This window comes from Lipophrys pholis (genome assembly GCF_963383615.2).
Source record: "Lipophrys pholis genome assembly, chromosome: 2".
In the NCBI taxonomy this organism is placed as follows: domain Eukaryota; kingdom Metazoa; phylum Chordata; class Actinopteri; order Blenniiformes; family Blenniidae; genus Lipophrys; species Lipophrys pholis.
Window position 1 is genome coordinate 28,393,820 of NC_137636.1, and position 17,971 is coordinate 28,411,790.

The 17,971-nt window shown below is 41.3% G+C and overlaps 1 protein-coding gene across 2 annotated transcripts in view; it reads right to left on the reverse strand.

The window, feature by feature from the left end:
• Positions 1-4,765: 4,765 nt before the first annotated feature.
• Positions 4,766-17,971, reverse strand: part of igdcc4 (immunoglobulin superfamily, DCC subclass, member 4) — a 51,850-nt gene continuing 38,644 nt past the window's right edge. Inside the window, exons 7-20 of one of the 2 annotated variants that reach the window (XM_080458542.1) lie at positions 17,252-17,662; positions 17,002-17,166; positions 16,433-16,570; positions 14,831-15,013; positions 13,343-13,555; positions 12,850-12,951; positions 12,511-12,697; positions 11,405-11,532; positions 9,690-9,860; positions 9,430-9,564; positions 6,616-6,718; positions 6,300-6,480; positions 5,998-6,126; positions 4,766-5,587 (exon numbers count right to left, since the gene is read on the reverse strand). In XM_080458542.1, the coding sequence (XP_080314668.1) occupies positions 5,045-5,587; positions 5,998-6,126; positions 6,300-6,480; positions 6,616-6,718; positions 9,430-9,564; positions 9,690-9,860; positions 11,405-11,532; positions 12,511-12,697; positions 12,850-12,951; positions 13,343-13,555; positions 14,831-15,013; positions 16,433-16,570; positions 17,002-17,166; positions 17,252-17,662 (2,789 nt within the window). In that variant the 3' untranslated portion in view covers positions 4,766-5,044. Of the gene's footprint in view, positions 5,588-5,997; positions 6,127-6,248; positions 6,481-6,615; positions 6,719-9,429; positions 9,565-9,689; positions 9,861-11,404; positions 11,533-12,510; positions 12,698-12,849; positions 12,952-13,342; positions 13,556-14,830; positions 15,014-16,432; positions 16,571-17,001; positions 17,167-17,251; positions 17,663-17,971 lie in introns of both variants that reach the window. The other variant, XM_080458541.1, reaches the window with a different exon arrangement.

Below are 17,971 nucleotides of genomic sequence, written 5' to 3' on the forward strand. Positions count from 1 at the left end.
TGATTTTCTAGCCAAAAACAAATAAAAAATGAGGAAAGTGAAAGACATGAGAAAGTGGTTAAAGGTGTAAGTAGAGCTCCAATAGGAAGAGCACACATCCCTAATGCTGGAGGCAGGTTTTATGCTGTCCTTGTTTCAGATCATCTGTGAACTCCACACGCTCATACCCCACTTCTACATAAAAAAACCTGCTTTGAATGTAACACCAGTGGGATAAAACAACATGGACGTACGTCCAAATGAGATTTTGGCAGCTACAACGTCATGAAATCGCAGATGTGATAAGAGTTTTCTTTCCAAACACTGCGACTCCCTGACAAACACCCACACATTTTCAAATGCAATAAATGTCTATGGGGATAAATCACAGCTGTGGAGCAGAGAATACACTTTATTTCATTTATCTAACAGAGGAACACTGTAACTACTCTATAAGAACCTTTAGAAACAATGACACAGAGAGGACAGCTGCTATGTGGACATGTGAGGGCTGAGAGATGTGTCAACAACTTTGCTTTCCAAATAAAACTTTGAATTGGATTCATGTTTGTCAGTGCTACTTCATTTCAGTCTGAGCGAGTCTAAAACCACTGCAGCGTGGCTTTCAGTCAGTGGTAGCTGTAGGAACTGAACCCAGGTCTGGGTGAAGCAGCAGGAACACGGTCACGGGGCGTTTAAGCACTCCTCCTCCCAAAGGTAGAACAGATAACCATGGCTGACCTGGACTTAAAGAGGTATGTTAGTGATATCAAAATGGAATGTTTTTGAAAATGCTTCCCTACAAAATTGAGGACACACACATTTATTATTGTTTTTTTTTTTTCTTTCTTCTTTTTCTCGAGAATGACGATAAACATTATCAATAACAGAATCGGTAAATAACCTGGGTCAAAAAAATATACACTCATTGTTTTGGATCTTTGCTTTAGCTTATATAAAGTTCAAATATAGAATCAAATCACAGGGCAGAGGGCTGTGACTGCATCGCTCTCCATACATTCAACTTGTCGCCGGGATAGATGATATCACAGCAGGTAGTTCACTTGAACAGCGACGGAAGCCTGCTGTGACTTCAGTCACTGCAGCTCGGCAGCCAATAAACCGTGCTTGCCATTTCAGATTGATGAAATGAGTAATGCAGCAGTATTTCTTTTCCACGTGAGCTTTCTGTGGAGGAGCTTTTTCTGAACCACCACGTGGTTTTCGCACAATGCCTTTTTTTTTTTTTTTTTTTGTAACAGGTCTTTTTGAGTTAGTTCATGAAGGTACATAAATATTTTTGAAACACTGAAAATTGTCCCCGAATGAACTACTAGGTAACATTTGACCCGGGTTTGAGCAGAACAACTTCATTTCTGTCCATCAAATATCAGCTGCTGCAGTAAAAAACAGAACACATGTCAGTTTGTTCTTGGTGTTAAACCAAAAAAACCCAAACAAACAAACAAACATGCATTGTGTTCAGAAAATTTGGGACAGGGTAAGCTTTAGAGTAAACACCATTGCGCGCACACGCCATGAGGAACCTTCTACATTTCTCCTGCTGATGTATTTGAGTCGAGCTGGTGAAATTTGTTTTACATTTGTACACAGTTACAAACATGGGCAGGGGAGAGAAGGGATTTGTCCTCTTCTCTTTCACTGCTGGATGACTGGAAGAAAAACCACCTGAGAGAAGATGAGATAAAACAAACTACAGGGCCAGATGAATGCTCAGCTTGATTATCATTAGGTGATCTCAACTCGTAGCATCAGTTTACACCATCGTCATACTAAGTCATGCTCGCCCATTTCTTTTTTTTTTGATTATGTTATCAGCCTAATATTAGTATGTTTTAATGTGAAGCACCTACGTGTACAAAAACTACCTTACAAACTTGCTGCAGGTTAAACGGCTGTCCTGCCACCAAGTGCACGTCCTCGTCCTCGTCCACCTGATGTATTTAACAAAGACTGGAGGTGTGGCGACACAGGCGGTTTAATATGAAGGATACATGCTTGGTAGAATTCTTAGATGGTACTTTAAAGTATTGTCTGTGTTTGTTTGTGTGTATTCTATCTTTAAAAAATCCACTTGACATCGCGTTTCTTGTCAGCATCCTTCAGATAGATACACGCTGCAAAAACTGAAAAATTTGCTTTTTTTCCTCTTCTGGCAGTGCCAGAACAAAGTTTGTTTCCACTCAGGACATTTCCTACTTCACTCGAAACTCAAGTACTCATACGGTTTCTGCTTTTCTGGATTAACGTCTCCAACTTCAAATTTCCAACCAGTCAATACAGGGAAAAAAAAAAAAAAAGAGTTCTGTGCAGATGATACTACAAGAACAAGCTGTGGGAACTCTCCACTGACCAACTGGAAAAAAATACCTCTCTATTATGTTAAGACTCAAAACGTCTCACTGGAACAGAGAGGAATTTCAACATGACAGTTCACTGCAAGAGCAGTATGACTTCCTAATGATGCACTTTGCAATAAATTGTAGTTACAGTAGACTACATTAGCCTGGTGAATGAAGTTTGACAGCTAAAGAAAAACAGCTGCATGTCCAGAATAAAAGTATGTAAATAATAACCTTACAGGCATCATTTTATTTGTGCTTGTATAGGTGATGTAAACATGTTCTGTCCTGTAATGTGAACACAATAAAAGAAATGATATGAAATGAATTCAAAGAAATGAATTCAGAAGATGGTGGGTTGGAATTCACCACGAAGAGGAAGACAACCTGTGCAATACGTCATCTGAATGCCAAGAGACGTCTTTAAGGGGTATTTATGCATGCTGGAGAGTATTTGTAGTAGCTGGTCAGATGGTTAAATTAGTGACCTGGCAAGATATCTAAGATAACTAAAAACTTATTAGCGGAGTCACCTCTGCTTGTTCAAGTCAGTCACAGTTGACTGTTTACTTTAATTTAATGCGGTGCACAGCTGCGATCAAAATCCCTGGAAAAAAATTAAAAAATAATAATAATTTAGCAAATAAAATAATGCCACATACTTTTTATACAGTACATGTGACGACATTTTATTTCTCCTTTAATCTTCCCGCTGCCCTTTGGAAAGAGAAATTTAACAACCAGTTTATCCTGAAACAACAGGCGATGGGAGCTCCCTTTACACTTCCCAGCTCTCTGACCCCTCCAAAGGTCGAAACTGTCAGGACAACATGAAATCCTCCCGCGCTGGACTCCTTTTCTTTCTCTTACATTATGCTGTACGCTACAGTGTGTGTCTGTTGAAACGCAAAGTACCAAACTGCAGATGCAGTTACTTCCCATGCTATTTCGGCAGGATTCTTCAGACAATAAATGTAGGTGCTTCACATCAAAACTGCTGGGTGGTGATGTTTTGAGTATGTGGCAGGGAGAGAGTGATACTATATTTAGGACAAAATCGATTGGTATCAAAGGAAGTTGCAATGCACAACAAAATACATAACTTCCTGTTTGATATGATGCAAGAACGTACAGTCAGTGTCGGGACGATTATTTCTGTCACTACTAAAAGGCTGTAAAATCTGACCAGTTAAGAAAGAGATCTTAAAAACATGCTAGTTACGTAAAACTAATTAAACTACACTGGAAACCGTCCTGAAAAAGAAATGAGGTAGTGTTGTTGATAAGGAGTAGGGATGCACCATTTGTTCTTCTTCCAAGGCTTAAACCAATTACTGACTTACTTCTGCAGAACAATTTATTCCGTTCAGGATACTTTCTGTACAGTATACATCATTGTTTGAGTTTTGAGTCAGATTTAGAGGATTTCTAACATTCTCCTGGGAGCAGTGTTATGAGCATAAATTTTTCATAAAGGTGGACTCAGAAAGGCTCGGAGAATCAATTCGAATTGATCTCAAATTAAAATCCCGGCAAACGTTTAATATAAGGGAATGAGTTCACTGCATTGCACATTGTCTTGGCCTCAGTATGACCATCGGTGCATCCCTAACTGGGTGCTGAACAGAAGACGGATCTACAAGATGGATTCCTGCAACGTCCCCTTTTGGTCCACCGCCAACGTAATGAAACCAAAATTAACATGGAAATTGTCTGATTTCCTAATGAGATCTCAACCATCTTTTAAACCAAACATAAGACTGTGTACACTTCAACTGAGTGTCCCTGGTTCAGAAAAATCCCACCACCTGGGTATATGGCATTTTGGAAAAGAATACTTAACTTCATGTACCAAATCTGCGTACTCCATACTTTTTTTTTCCTTTACATTTTGACTGTATTTAATCCTTCATGTTGACATGTTTTGTACTTGTACTGAATATAACAATCTTTAGAAATATACAGAGGTTATAAACGCACCTAGAATAATTAGGCACCTGAGACCCCCACACTCCAGTCAGGATGTGTGTGTGAATTTGTTTCTGCTTGACTGTTTGGATTTGTGTGAGAAGATATCAATGAATTACTGTGTGTGTGTGTGTGTGTGTGTGTGTGTGTGTGTGTGTGTGTGTGTGTGACCCTGAGACAGCAGGAGGCTGGAGAGAGACACAGGTGTTCTGCACTCTCCGAGTGTGCAGATACTATTTAAGGCTTATTCCTCAGGTGCCACGATGGAGTAGCATAAGCACAACGGAGCCCAGGGAGACCCCCCCTCCCCCCGCTGTTGATCCTCCCATCGTCGATGATAACTGTCCAAGCGCTCACTCGGGGAACGGAACTGTGTGCGACACGGTGGGAATAGCCTACTCCAGTCCACTTCCATCTGCTTGGATAAGTTCAATCTTTTTTTTTTTTTTTTTTTTCAGACAGGAAAGACATCCGAGGGAAAATATGGTTTGCAATGCTTGAAAATTGCAGACCAATATACAGTACTCTACCACTAAACATATACTGTATATGTATACCGTATATATACACATACACATTATTAAGCAATGGGTTCAAAGTATAAAACTTTGCAGAGAAGAGAAAGAAATCCAATAATGAGGTGCATAAAATAATCCTTGGGGATTCTTCATGGGCACATGAAAAGAAAAGCAGTCTGATGTCTCTATGGGAGGGTGAATCCCCACATGCAGAGGTTATGGACACAGGTAACTGTGTGCTGCTGAGGTAGAGTGGACAAAGCCGGAGCTGACAAAGGGGGCAGGGGACAGCCCAGCAGAGATGGCCTTCCCTGTTGCAGAAGGGCAGTGTCTGGAGTCCCCGTTTTCCAAAGGCTCCGGCCTCAGCACAGACCTGACAGTCTTCGGAGAGTGGAAGCCATTGGTCAGCCCAATGCTCTGCTGCGCCTCCGTGTCTGCAGTCGGCTGGTGTCCCAGGCCTTCTGTCTCCCCGTTGTAATTAGCCACCAACTTTATCGAGGGGAGACTCGAGGGGCTTTGAGCCAGGGATAGTTTTTCTAAAGGTTCCTCCTCTCTTGGAAGGCTTGGCTCACTCAGAGGGGAATATCTGTCCTCTGATAATGAAGGTCCTCTGGTGGTGTTACTCTCCCTGTCACTGCCCTCCTCCTCCTCCTCCTCTTCATCTTGCTCCCTCTCAGGGTCTGACAGTTCAGAATGAACAATGACTTCGGCCTCCACCTGGTTACTGCACAACGATGCACACAGATGATCTTCTGAGCCCTGCAACAGAACAATGTCAGGGTTACAACACAGCTTGAAAGTTCCGAAAACATGTGTGACGAAAAGATACATTTGGGTATTTTACCACCTTTTAGCATGTCCGTCTAACTATTTCAGAGTTTGCAGCAGGATTTAGTAATCCATTGAGCACATAATTAGCTGTGACATATTAGTTTATTCAAGAAATAAATGAGCACTGGAGCCAACTATCGCTTAGTCCCTCAAAGTCGCATTTTTGTGTCTTCCATATGAGCTGACGTTTAGCTTTGATATTCAACTTTAGCTCTAGCATTTTAGCAAACTGTCAGTTAGAAATGTAATTTGACACTGTGATGCCAAAGCCCTTTGGCAGAGACTGATTATTCACTAAACAGATAATGTAGGACACTGTATTTGGTTCCTTCATTTACCATGCTCTTATCAGTAATTAACATGTTGAGGGCTCCATTAATGAGAGTTGGGGAGTCTTCTGTTATGGTGTCTCTGTATCTAGTGATTCTGTTGGCCCAGTTATGACTTACAGAGCCATTCCAAGCAGCCTGCAAAATGAACAAGACAAGAGACGAATCATTACAGGAACTGTTATCAGTCTATCAACGTGTGAAAATAAAAATATCTAAGGCCCATCTGGAAATATGTTTCCCTCCTTGCAGATTTTGACCTTGGGTTCAGGTGCAGGGGCATCTTCCCCTTCTCCTGGATTAGCACTTGCCATCAGACTCTGTTCCTCTGGGACGTCTGCTGGCAGCTGACAAGGCTCTTGGCTGCCTGGGGGCATCAGTGTTTCTAGCTCGTGGCTATCGCTGCACTCTGGCATGTCTGAGGGAATGGGGCAGCCGCCTCTCCTGTACTGAGGAGTCACAACTGTGGAGTCCAGGCCTCCCGATATCTCCCTATTTGAAGCAGTAACGACAGGAACACAAGCCTCATTGTGAAGACAGACGAATACAGTTGTTTTCCTTTTGTTTATAGACAAGAAGCTTCATGAAGTTAGGTAGATACATGTGCTGATGGGAGTGTGGCGTTACCTGGATTTGCTGTTACGAAAGCTGAAACACATGCAGAGGAGGATGCATATCAGGCCCAGACACACGCCGACTATGATACCTGTCACTGCATGGACGTCCAGCTCTGGTGGAACACAAGACAAGGTAGAGAATAGTGAGAATAAATAAACACAGCAGCCGATGCAGAGTCTATGCAGGGTTGATACTGTTGCCAATTCCAAACATGCCATACTGATTTTGATATTTGATATATCACCAGTGTTTCATCCACTATTAGCTGGGATTTACTCAAGCTGGCCGTGAGCTTTCTTTGCATTAGACAGGCAGGATGGGCAGACAGCCATTACTTAAGTCCAAGTACAAATAGTTGTAAAAGTCTTGATTCAATGTCTTTACTTAAGTAAATATAAGACAATTAAATTGAAACATTTATACATATATTTAGGAACATATATGTTTAAGTAATGCAGAATGCATTTTAATGCATCTTGAACTATTTGTATAATGATATCATGTTTGTCGACATGACAATCTCAACTTAACCATTACCAAAACCAAAGATTGTAGGTCAAATTATATCATAGCTTCAAGTCAGAGATGGAATAATTTCCTCAATAAAAAACATAGATAATCACCTGGGATGGACTTACAATTATTATTATTATTATATTACTATTTTTGGATCATGAAAATACTAATAAATATATGAATTCTCCCAATTTGAAATATCATGTCTCAGGCCTCAAATCCGAGCATATATATGTGTGTGTGTGTGTGTGTGTGTGTGTGTGTGTGTGTGTGTGTGTGTGTGTGTGTGTGTGTGTGTGTGTGTGTGTGTGTGTGTGTGTGTGTGTGTGTGTGTGTGTCTGTGTGTGTGTGTTCATGAATGGAGACACACACTAAAGCATTTACTTTTTCAATGCAAGTTTCCAAAGACACAAAATAAAACATTAACCTCCTGAGAGCCGACCTTCATATATATTAATTCATGCTGGGCATCTTTGGCAGTCTGGATTCAGAGAGTAGAGCAACCAGTTGGCATGAGCCATCACTCAGCCATCAGCCACCTCAGTGCCATTCACAGGTTGCTCAGTTCCTTCATTACGCTACACTTCGAGTCCACAAGAAAAAAATAAACTGTATTCTGCTGCTTCTTCTTCATACCTGTTGCAATAAACCTGTTTAACTACGTAAGTCCAACATCGTCATACTTTCCCTGTAAAATTATTTGGCAATTCATATCTGATCTGATCTGATCTGATCTAATCTTGTCATGTTTTATCTCATCTCATCTTATCGTGGCTTGTCTTGTCTTGTCTCACCTCACCTCATCTTATACCATACCATACCATACCATACTATATTGTCTTAAACTATCTTGTATATTTGCAGTGGATGAGCTACTTTGTGTGTGAGTACTGCAAAATAATGGATCTCTTCACCACACATGAGAGGCAAGTAAAATGTCAAAAGCTGAACAGCAGGAAACTAATGGCTCTGTGTTTGAAGACTAAATTAGGCAAAGCTGAAATGCTGACTGATTGGTTAAGAACTGTTTAATGAACTTGTAAACTTAAGCACAAAGTGACAAGATAGTAAAGAAAGTGCTTTTTACAGCACATTGTGTAACGTACACAGAGCAGTAATTGAAAGATCTCTCCTGGGGGTCGCTGATGAGACCGCCCCTTTGAAATGTGTACTTTGTTATTATCTTCAATATGCAGCATAGTAGAATGGAAATAATAATGGCCTGCAGAGCGACGCTGTCCCTGCTGGTTGGGATTTCACACACATGCTAATTAGGGGAGTTTTGACTATGGATGCAAGTAAAAAGAATTTTGTAGTAGAAACTGGAAACGGACACAGATGAAGACGATAAGCATTGATTGATAATTTTGATATAGATTGTTTTCCCAGTTGTTTTGGTCTGCACTTGGTGAAGTGGTTAACACTTTTGCCTCATAGCAAGAATTGTATGCGTTTGAATCGAGTCAAATCTTTCTGTGTGGAGTTTGCATATTCGTTCAATGTCCGAGTACGTCGGTGCCCTTCCACAATTCAAAAAGAAAAAGTGAATTGGTGACTCTAAATTTGTCTGTCACTCTGTGTTTGTTTTAGTTTGTAATGGCTTTCTGATTGATAAATAGACAAATAGAATTATGACTTCTTCTCTGAGTGAAGTTCTACTTTCACGGAAATCAGCTTTAGAGACGTCTCAGTCCCAATGGAAGTCTCATTACTTTTTAACGAACCATTTCAGATCTTTATACTGTTCAGTATGAAGCCTGCAGGCCTGTTCGTACTCACGCTATGTGATTTACAATTCGATCAACAATCTTTACACTGTTTTCAGACAAAATATAAGCCATTGCGGTGATACCGTTGATCATCCCCTAAAACCTGTGGTTTATAGTAATGGATGGTGTCATGATTTTACAACCACAAACAGCCAGAAATAAATTTCTGATCATGTCAGAAATACCACTGCTACAAGCTGCAGCTGTTAACAACCAGTAGAAATGCAGCAGGAAACAATGTGATGTTTAAAGCTACACCAGCACAGCATCAGAACAACAGTTTGCTGATTCCAAAAGAGGTAAAATCCTAAAGCTCTGTCAACCACAAACAGCTTCTTCCTTGAACACAAATGCCACTAGAACAACTCAATTCTTGGTCCACTTCACTTATTTATCCCCTGAAGGCACTGGCACTTTAGTAAACAAGTTGATCAAATCCATATTGCACAGTAAAGCAGGTACTAAACTTATAAGGCAGCTTAAAGGCGTGCCGTCATTTGAAAAACCATCACTTAAATCATCCCTATTTGGAACATACCGAATTTCTGAAGAAAAGTGTGGACATCCTTTATAGCTGAATACGGCCCGGGGCCCACCTCAGTTGCTGCCCCGAGCTTAAAAAAGTAGTTAGTGTCGCTGGACAAACCCTGGACCTCCACACTGGTGATGCTCCCTGTCAAAAACAGCAAGGAAGAAAAATACTTGTGAAACCTCTCCCAAGTATTTTATTCATATCTTGACAAAAGATGTGAAACATCTATTCCTCTTTCAAGTTTAGACATCCCATAAATCACTCACCGTCCTGAGAGAGGTTTTTCCACGAGTCCTCAGGCTCACTGAGGTTGCCGCTGTACAAAATCCTGTAACTGATGATGATACCGTTAGGCTCCAGTGGAGGGCGCCAGCTCACCAGCACAGAGGAGGAGTCCAGGGCACTCAGCTTCAGCTCCTCTGGAGGCGTGGAGGGCCCTGGAAGGGGAAATGAGGACAGGGTCAGTAATTAGAGCCCTGAAACGAGGCCTCGCAGCTGGAGAATGTATATTGTCGTGGTGGGGGATTTGACATGTTGCGTGACAACCATCTGTGTCCTCATGTCCATGCCACCTGGGTAACAGGGGCGAGCGGGGCAATGGGGGAATGGGCCGGGGCTCAGGTGATGATACATAGTAGTGCGGTGCAGTGTGGAGTGTGATAGAGGTGACTGGTAGTAATAATATCATTAAAAGCAGCCTCCTCAACACCCACCGCCTTCACATGAGTGACAGGATAGAATTGCTGGCCAACAGGAGAACTGCGACCTACGCCTGAGTGTTTTATTGCAGCCAGTTATCAGCCATTGTTGCCAACAGCAAATTCCCATGTTCACTGGACACTGTCCAGCCAACACCGAGAGCTGCACATGATGAGTGAGTGCACATTCAGAGGCACGCAAATACACACACACACACCCACACACACACACACACACACACACACACACACACCTTCATGTGCACATGCTGCAGCATCTGGAAATTTCAGGAAGAATAGATTAAACAATTTATCTGACTCGCATAAGGAGGAAATTAAAACAAAATAAATAAAACCACTATCAGTCTGTTAATTGAGGATAGTAACGTTAAGCTTCTCACAATATGAATGAGCTGGTCAAGGCCAACGTAATACTGAGAGAGAGATCATGAGGTAAGCAGGTGACATATTTCAAGATTGATTGCTCAAGTAGACCTTTTATGAAAAGAATAAGTTATAATAATAAAAAAGAAGATGAGTGTGGAGTGTAAAAAGGTCCAATACTGAGGTTAAGTGCATTTTTAATGCGAGTCCTCAGACTGCAGGTGGTTGTGATCACTCGATTTAGCAACATTTGCATGAGATGACATCGGCCTGTCACAGATTTTCAGGCATAGCAGCAGCTGGAGAAAATGTCTGCGTTGATGCATTACATGTCCTCATCTCACAGGATTACAAGTGCTTCATGTTGTATGTTGGCAGTGATTTTTTCATTTTAATTTTTTTTTTTATAAGACAGAAACATAAAACTTGATGAACGATGAGACATGCCAGAAAAATGTATCCAAATATATTTTTGTATGACATAAAAAGCCCTGTAACGATAACATGGAAGAGGTTGAGACACTTAGCAGGATCTGATTTTGTTATTCTTACTCACATACCAATCAAGTCTCTACTGATATCCTATGTTCTTATTGATCTTTATGGGACACTGCACATCTACACCTGGTAACTGTCTGATGGTAAATGTGCTTTTTAACACAAGATTGAAGCTCAAGGGAAATGCAAAGGGTGTGAGACTGTATGTCTCTGTGTGATCGAGGAGCGTTCTGGATCATCAGCTTTAACAGAATGATGGCGAGACCGAAAGGGAACGTTAGGAGTTAATGCGTGAACCAAAACGCTTCCACCTTCTACACACATCCTGCAGAATTTCTGTTATTGTGAGGTGAAACAGACGAGGTAAGCAGGGAACTCATCAGGGGTGTTGGAAGACTCACGGTCAGTCAGAGTGGACTCCTCCACAGTGCCACTGAAGGGTCCCACTACATCCACCCCGTTGGACTGCACTGCCAGCTCATAGCGCGTGAACGGCCTCAGTGATCCCAGCAAAATCTCCTGTGCAGAACTGCAACACACAAACAAACATGTGAGAGTCCTAACTTATTGATGCATGTTTTCGTTCCTTAAATGATAAAGGTGAACATCAATGCAATGTCATTATTGCTGGGTGGTATTTGGTGCTTTTTAAATGCCTTATATTGACGATTCACTTTAATGGTAAAACCAATCATCATCTTTTTGCAGCTGAATTCAGTGGTCATCCCAGAGCCTTCTGTACTTGTCCACCAGCTATCAGAACGTCCATGAATCTTTTCTGAGGCCTTCCTCATCTTCCCCTGCACAGCACCACCATCTCCAACATCCTTTGTCCAATTATTTCCGATATCTCTCCTCAGCACATGTCCAGACCAGCTCAACTTGATCTCTCTAGTTTTATCTCTAAACTCATCATCCCTGAAGACTTCATGCAATTCGGGTGAGTAGTTTTTGCGAGAAGTTGGTTACATACATACATACATACATACATACATACATACATACATACATACATACATACATACATACATACATACATACATACATACATACATACATACATACATACATACATACATACATACATACATACATGCATATACCAATAAATAAATACACGCAGACAAAAACATAACCTTCACCCCCAACTTTTGTTGGTGAAGGTAATAAAAAACCCAGCCAAAACAAGCTTCTGCCCCAACTTTCTTTGGCTAAGGTAATAAGAGGAATTGAAAACACAGGATTTTCTTTATGAAAAGCTGGATGACATTTTACATTATTAGATGTGAAATTATGAATTCATTCATCCCACTTCTACACCTTTATGATCCTAGTTAAGGTCGGAGCGGACAGACGTAAACTTATTTTGTCTTAAATTCTCACACTGGCCCTCTAAATCCAAATATCGATCTTATTTTAATGGAATTTAAGTTCATTCTGTCCTGAGCCCCTTTCGCTCCTATTCCAGACATGATTAAATTACTCATATTTAGCCTGGTGCTCTGACCTGGTGTAATAGGTGACTAAGGATGCGTTGGTAGTTCCTGCTGGGCTGCAGCGTACTGTGTAGTTGATAATGCGCACGTTGCTGAACCGTGGCTTCTCCCAGCGCAGCCAGATGGAGGTGGAGCTGTTGGCCTTAGCCTGAATGCTGCTCGGGGGCAGCGGGATCGGACGCAAAGGCGGCGGTGATGCTTTAACACACAATTACACATTACTTCAAGGTGGAACACTGAAATATGTTAGTCACTTCTTCATATTTATCACCAAATAAAAGTGACAACCTTTATTACATCAATATATATGATTCATGTATCAAATATGACCATGTAAAGACAAGTCTTACGTTTTTCTGTGGATCTGTCTGTTCTTCCCTTCCAGACTGCAGCTGCTCCCTCTATCTGCTTGTTAAATGCCCAAACCCTCACCTCATACTGCCGGTCATGGGCTGATACAAACACAAAGAGACAGAAGAATACAGAATATATTGTCCTGCTGAGGTGAATGATAGTTTTCTTCACAGGCTACACTCATATCCTGAAAATGGAAGAAAAAAATACTAATACCTATTAACCAAGGCCTCAACCTGAGAGACCGCTACAAAACTAATTTGAACTATTCTAATTTACCTAAGAGATGTCTATTTCTGCTATAAAGGAACACAATGTGCAGAGGACAGAGACAAAGAAGATTTTAATTGGCTTTGATTGAAACAATATCAAAAAGGTTCTGAGGTTATGGGGATGTGTCTTTTATTTATAACGTTGCTTATTTTAGATTAGTGTGACATTAAAAGGATTTGAAAGTTACATCTGAAGGGTCTTTGATCAACAACTTACCAAGGCCTGTGAGCAGGTGATATCTGGCCTTCTTACGGAGCCGGATGGTGTGGGTCTGTGCTGCCCTTTGTCTGTTGGCTGAATCATCAGCCTCCACCTCTCGACAGGACAGCTTGTACCCAGAGACCAGTGTGTGATTGGGTGAAGGCTGCCATGTCACATTGAGCGTGTTCTCTCTGGCTCTAACTTTGAGCTCAGTGGGAGCGAAGATTACTGAAAAAGATTGTGAAGCAGAAGAGATCCACATTATTCTTTGAAACCCAATTGGGTTCCACGGGATATGTTGAAAGTGACAAAACAAGTATATAGTTTTATTTCCTTCCTTCATTTTTAAGCACAAGTCTTTAAATTAGAATATCTCCCACACATTGGGGGAGCAGCGGCACTGAATTTCAGGTGGACAAATTAGGCTTCAGTGACATTTTCCATTGACATACTGTAGGCTTTTTACATCAACAGTATTGTATTGTATTGTAGTAAATGTTGGAAGTTCACACTTTTATAACACATCTTAAAAATCCACGAGTTAGATGTATTTTTAGAACAATGTACAAACGGGTGTGGTGCAATGTCTGCAAGGATATTACAATTACTGTGGTCTACTTTTAAAATGAAGCCATAACACTTTATTGGGAAACAAACTAGAAGGAAACTACCAACGCTCATCATGTAGATGTGTGCTGCAGATCATTGTCAGTGCAGAGCAGCTGTGGAGCCAAATATTCTGCATCATTTGCACAGCAGACAACACTGAAGACAGTCAGTAAAACAGGGATAATGCTAAGAAATAAGTGTATTGTATTGTGATGTTTCACAAAATAATGGCAACAAAATGCTTCACAATTAACAAAAAAACGCAAAATAAAACACTGAACAAATGTGCACTACAATGCCAGATATATGAAAAACCACTGATTTCCACAAAATTAAACTACTGCAGGATATTAGGTAGCAAACAGGCTGTTAAAGAATTAGAAGTTACTAATAATTTGCAAAGAAGTAAGGACTTGACCGTTAAAAGCAAGTGAGGAAATCTTAAAATAACAGATGGGAAGGACAGATGTGACACTATCAGTTCTTCGAGTTGTGCGTTAAAAGCCTGGCGGTGGTGATCACAATAAAATCGATTCTATGATCGTTGCAAGCTGACATGTTTGTGTTTTCTGGAGGATTGAGAAAACTTATGCTACATCAAATCAATACAAAATCTTGTTATTTGGTAAATTTTTGAGTGGCAGAATGAACAAAGGTTGGTAAAATGTTGTCAAGACTGTTCTTTTTTATTGTTTGCTTTTTAAGGGTGTAAACAACAGGGCACATAGTACCTGAACATTCAAACATTTTGCCTCTTAGCCATACTCCTGCTATATGATTAAGTGCCACTTATAGAGAAAAACAACACATCTGAGTGGAGCAGTGGATTAAAAAAAAAAAAAAAGAAGAGTCTGAAACAAATGGAAAGTGACCTCAGTGAGGAGTCTTTCTTACCCATGGTGTGCTCGCTGTGGTCGTAGTGGGCTAACGTGTGGTGCCGGGCCCACTCAGACGGAACCCCAAAGCCAATCACCGTCCCCGCCGCTATCCTCAGTCTGTAAGCCTGGTTGGGCTGCAGCTCTTTCAGCGTGAACTGGGTCTCGTTCCCACCGACCTCCACTGAGAACACAGTGTCCACTGCAGGAACACACACACAGCCCACACGTCTGCACATATCTACTAATCGAGCGTCTAATCTTCCCGACGCTCTGAGTGCTGTTGCAGGGAAAATGCAAAGCTATATGTTTCCTGGAAATTGATGTATCAGCACACAATTTGGATTGCAAATGTGCTGTTTGTGCAGTAACTCATGGAGATGTTTCTGCCTCTCAGGAACAAACTGAGGCCCTGTTGAAAATGAACTTTATATCTTGCTGCACTACGGAGACGGAAGTAATCGGAATACGTTATTGTGCTCTGTAAGTAACTTTTTTTTATTGTATCACCAACTTAACACTTTCACACCAGTTTTAGATCCTCTGCCTTACAAAATGTAGTGAAACAAAGTTTCAGGCAAGTGACCATATTTAGTAACTTGGGCAGCTCTTTATATTTTTTTCAATAAACTAAATGGAATGCCATAATATATAAGAACATATAGTTCTAATAAAGAGGTTCACGGTTTTATAGTGGTAAACACTTTTTGTGGGCTTGAGTCTGGTTAATTGGTGACTAAAGAGTGCCAGTACGTGTAAATTTGAGTGTTTGTGATTGTCTGTCTCTATGTGGGTTTTTTTTTTTGTCTCGCACCTCGCCACCATGATTAGGATAAGACATCACAATGTCTGGATGGAAAGCTGATTCTAGTTCTATGATGGTCCAATGGACCTAAATATTGAGACCTGTTCTTTTTTTTGACTTAAACAACAAAGTGTTTGGCGCGTTTGCCTTTGCAAAGCCTGTCCTATTCCCAGTTACAGCATCTGACTGATGCCTTCAATAAAAGCAAAATTGTGTAGCACTGTACACTGGGAACTGCAGCAAGTGAAAGCATTCAAGTTCAAACATACATTTAAAATGTCCATTAAGTTATGTTTGGTGTACTTTATTGTATTATAGGAGAGATGTGCTCACTTATGTAGGCTAGATGATATCCTAAAAGAGGATTAAACCCTATTTGGAGACTTTTTGAACTCGAAGAGCGAAATGTGTGATTTTGAAACATTTGAAACCAAAATTTCAACAGTTTATTGTAAAATTGCGATGTAATGGGGTATCTTTATAGTGACTTTAATGTCTTAAAAATCCTTTCAGTTAAAATTGAGAGCCCTGGGACAGGTTAACAGGACAGGAAGCTCATTGCACCCTCTTAGTGTGGAAAATATTGCACAATGGAAAGAATAATTGAAAGCAATGTTGCGATAAAACAGGCATGAACAACAACGTTAGTGCTATTTCCCAAAGAATTCATCTGAACAGTGGCGCATGTTCAAGTAAAGTCAAGTATGTTTCTGATATTTGTTCCATACGCCTTTCTTTTGTCATGACACCAATATTAACTGAGTCCGACTCAAGTGTGTCACTTAAAGGCTCTCATTGGCAGCAGGGGTTACCCACCGTGATCCACAGCGCTGTATTCAATGAGATAACGGGTAACAGCTCCTCGACTGTGCTGAGAGGACAATGGATGCCACATCAGCCTGATGTCTGTGGGAGACGTGCTGGCTATAGACAGCTGAGGAGGAGCGCTCGGCACTGCAGGAAGGAATGAAAACACTTAGTGATTTATCTGATGATTCAAGGTCTACCCTATAGATCGGCACAGTCACTAGACAGTAACAGTATAGAATGTATAGACAAGTGTCTTCGGCTCAATCACAGCCCGGGAAACTTTCCTGAAGAATTACATAAGCACTGCAGTACTCAGGGGGTGATTCTTGAATAAATATAGGATATAAAATGTCAACCAGGTTTTAAAGAGCAGCTGGAGGCAGAAATGCCCTCTTAAGTCTCCAGTGAGAAACGAAAACTGCTTTTAAAATGACAACGTTGATAGTGAGGATTCATGAGCCCTTAAAAGTCCTAAAGAGTTACAAGGCTGCCGAGCTAATAATGTTTGCTCTGTGAGTCAGTAAAGCATCCCAGGCTGGCTCTATGTTACCTACGTTATTGCTATAAATACTTACCATCCTCCAACATCTCGACAGTGACGGGCAGAGACGGGCTGCTGGCACCCATGGGAGAGTAAGCCACTACGTGGAATGTGTAGGCAGTATGAGGGAGAAGCTCTTTGACCAGATACTCTGTTGTGTCGTTGTTCATGGCGAACTGATACTCCACATTATCGGAGCCTGGAGAGGAGAAACATTAAGAATTGAGAATTCCTTTGTGAAAACATGCGATTGTTCACACACTGGCGTCTGAAAGAAATCACACCTGCCGCACGCTGGCAGTGAACGGAGTAGCCAATTATCTGGTCGGAGTTGTACTCGGGTTTCTCCCAGGTGAGCAGGGCAGTTGTGCTGGAGTGAGGGGCAGCAGACAGGTGGCGAGGCGGGCTGGGCAAACCTTCTCTCACAATGACCGTCAGCTTGGCCGTGGCACAGGCGGTGCCAAGCCCGTTATCTGCGATGCACTGGTAGTAGCCGGCGTCCTCCAGAGCCAGCTGGTTAATGAGCAGGACTCCGGGGCTCTGGGTCTTCACCCGTCTGAAGGACCTGATAGGCTGGCCATTCTTCAGCCAATGCAGCGCCGGGGTTGGTTCCCCCGAGCTGTTGCACAGAAACCTGGCAGTGTTTCCCCGGGAGAGGGACACCGTCTCTGGAGGCTGGAGAATTACTGGAGGAGCTGTGAGGAATTTAAAGCAAAGCTTTGAGTTGTGGAGCAAGAAACTGGTGGACTTGAAACGATTCTGTGTATAAATATGATTAAATAGAAAAAATAAATCATATTTTTTGTATGCTGCCATTCAGTTTTATAGTACGGTTGCTATTTTACAATTCAATGCCATATTTACATTTTTTTTTCTTTTCTATAAAGGTGTTTTACTTTTGTCATCCTGCTAAGCGTGACTCGTCTTTAAAGTGCACAAAATCGTATTCATTAAAAGTGACTGGGTCCACCGGCTCATCCTGCCCATCATTAAAACCACACTTG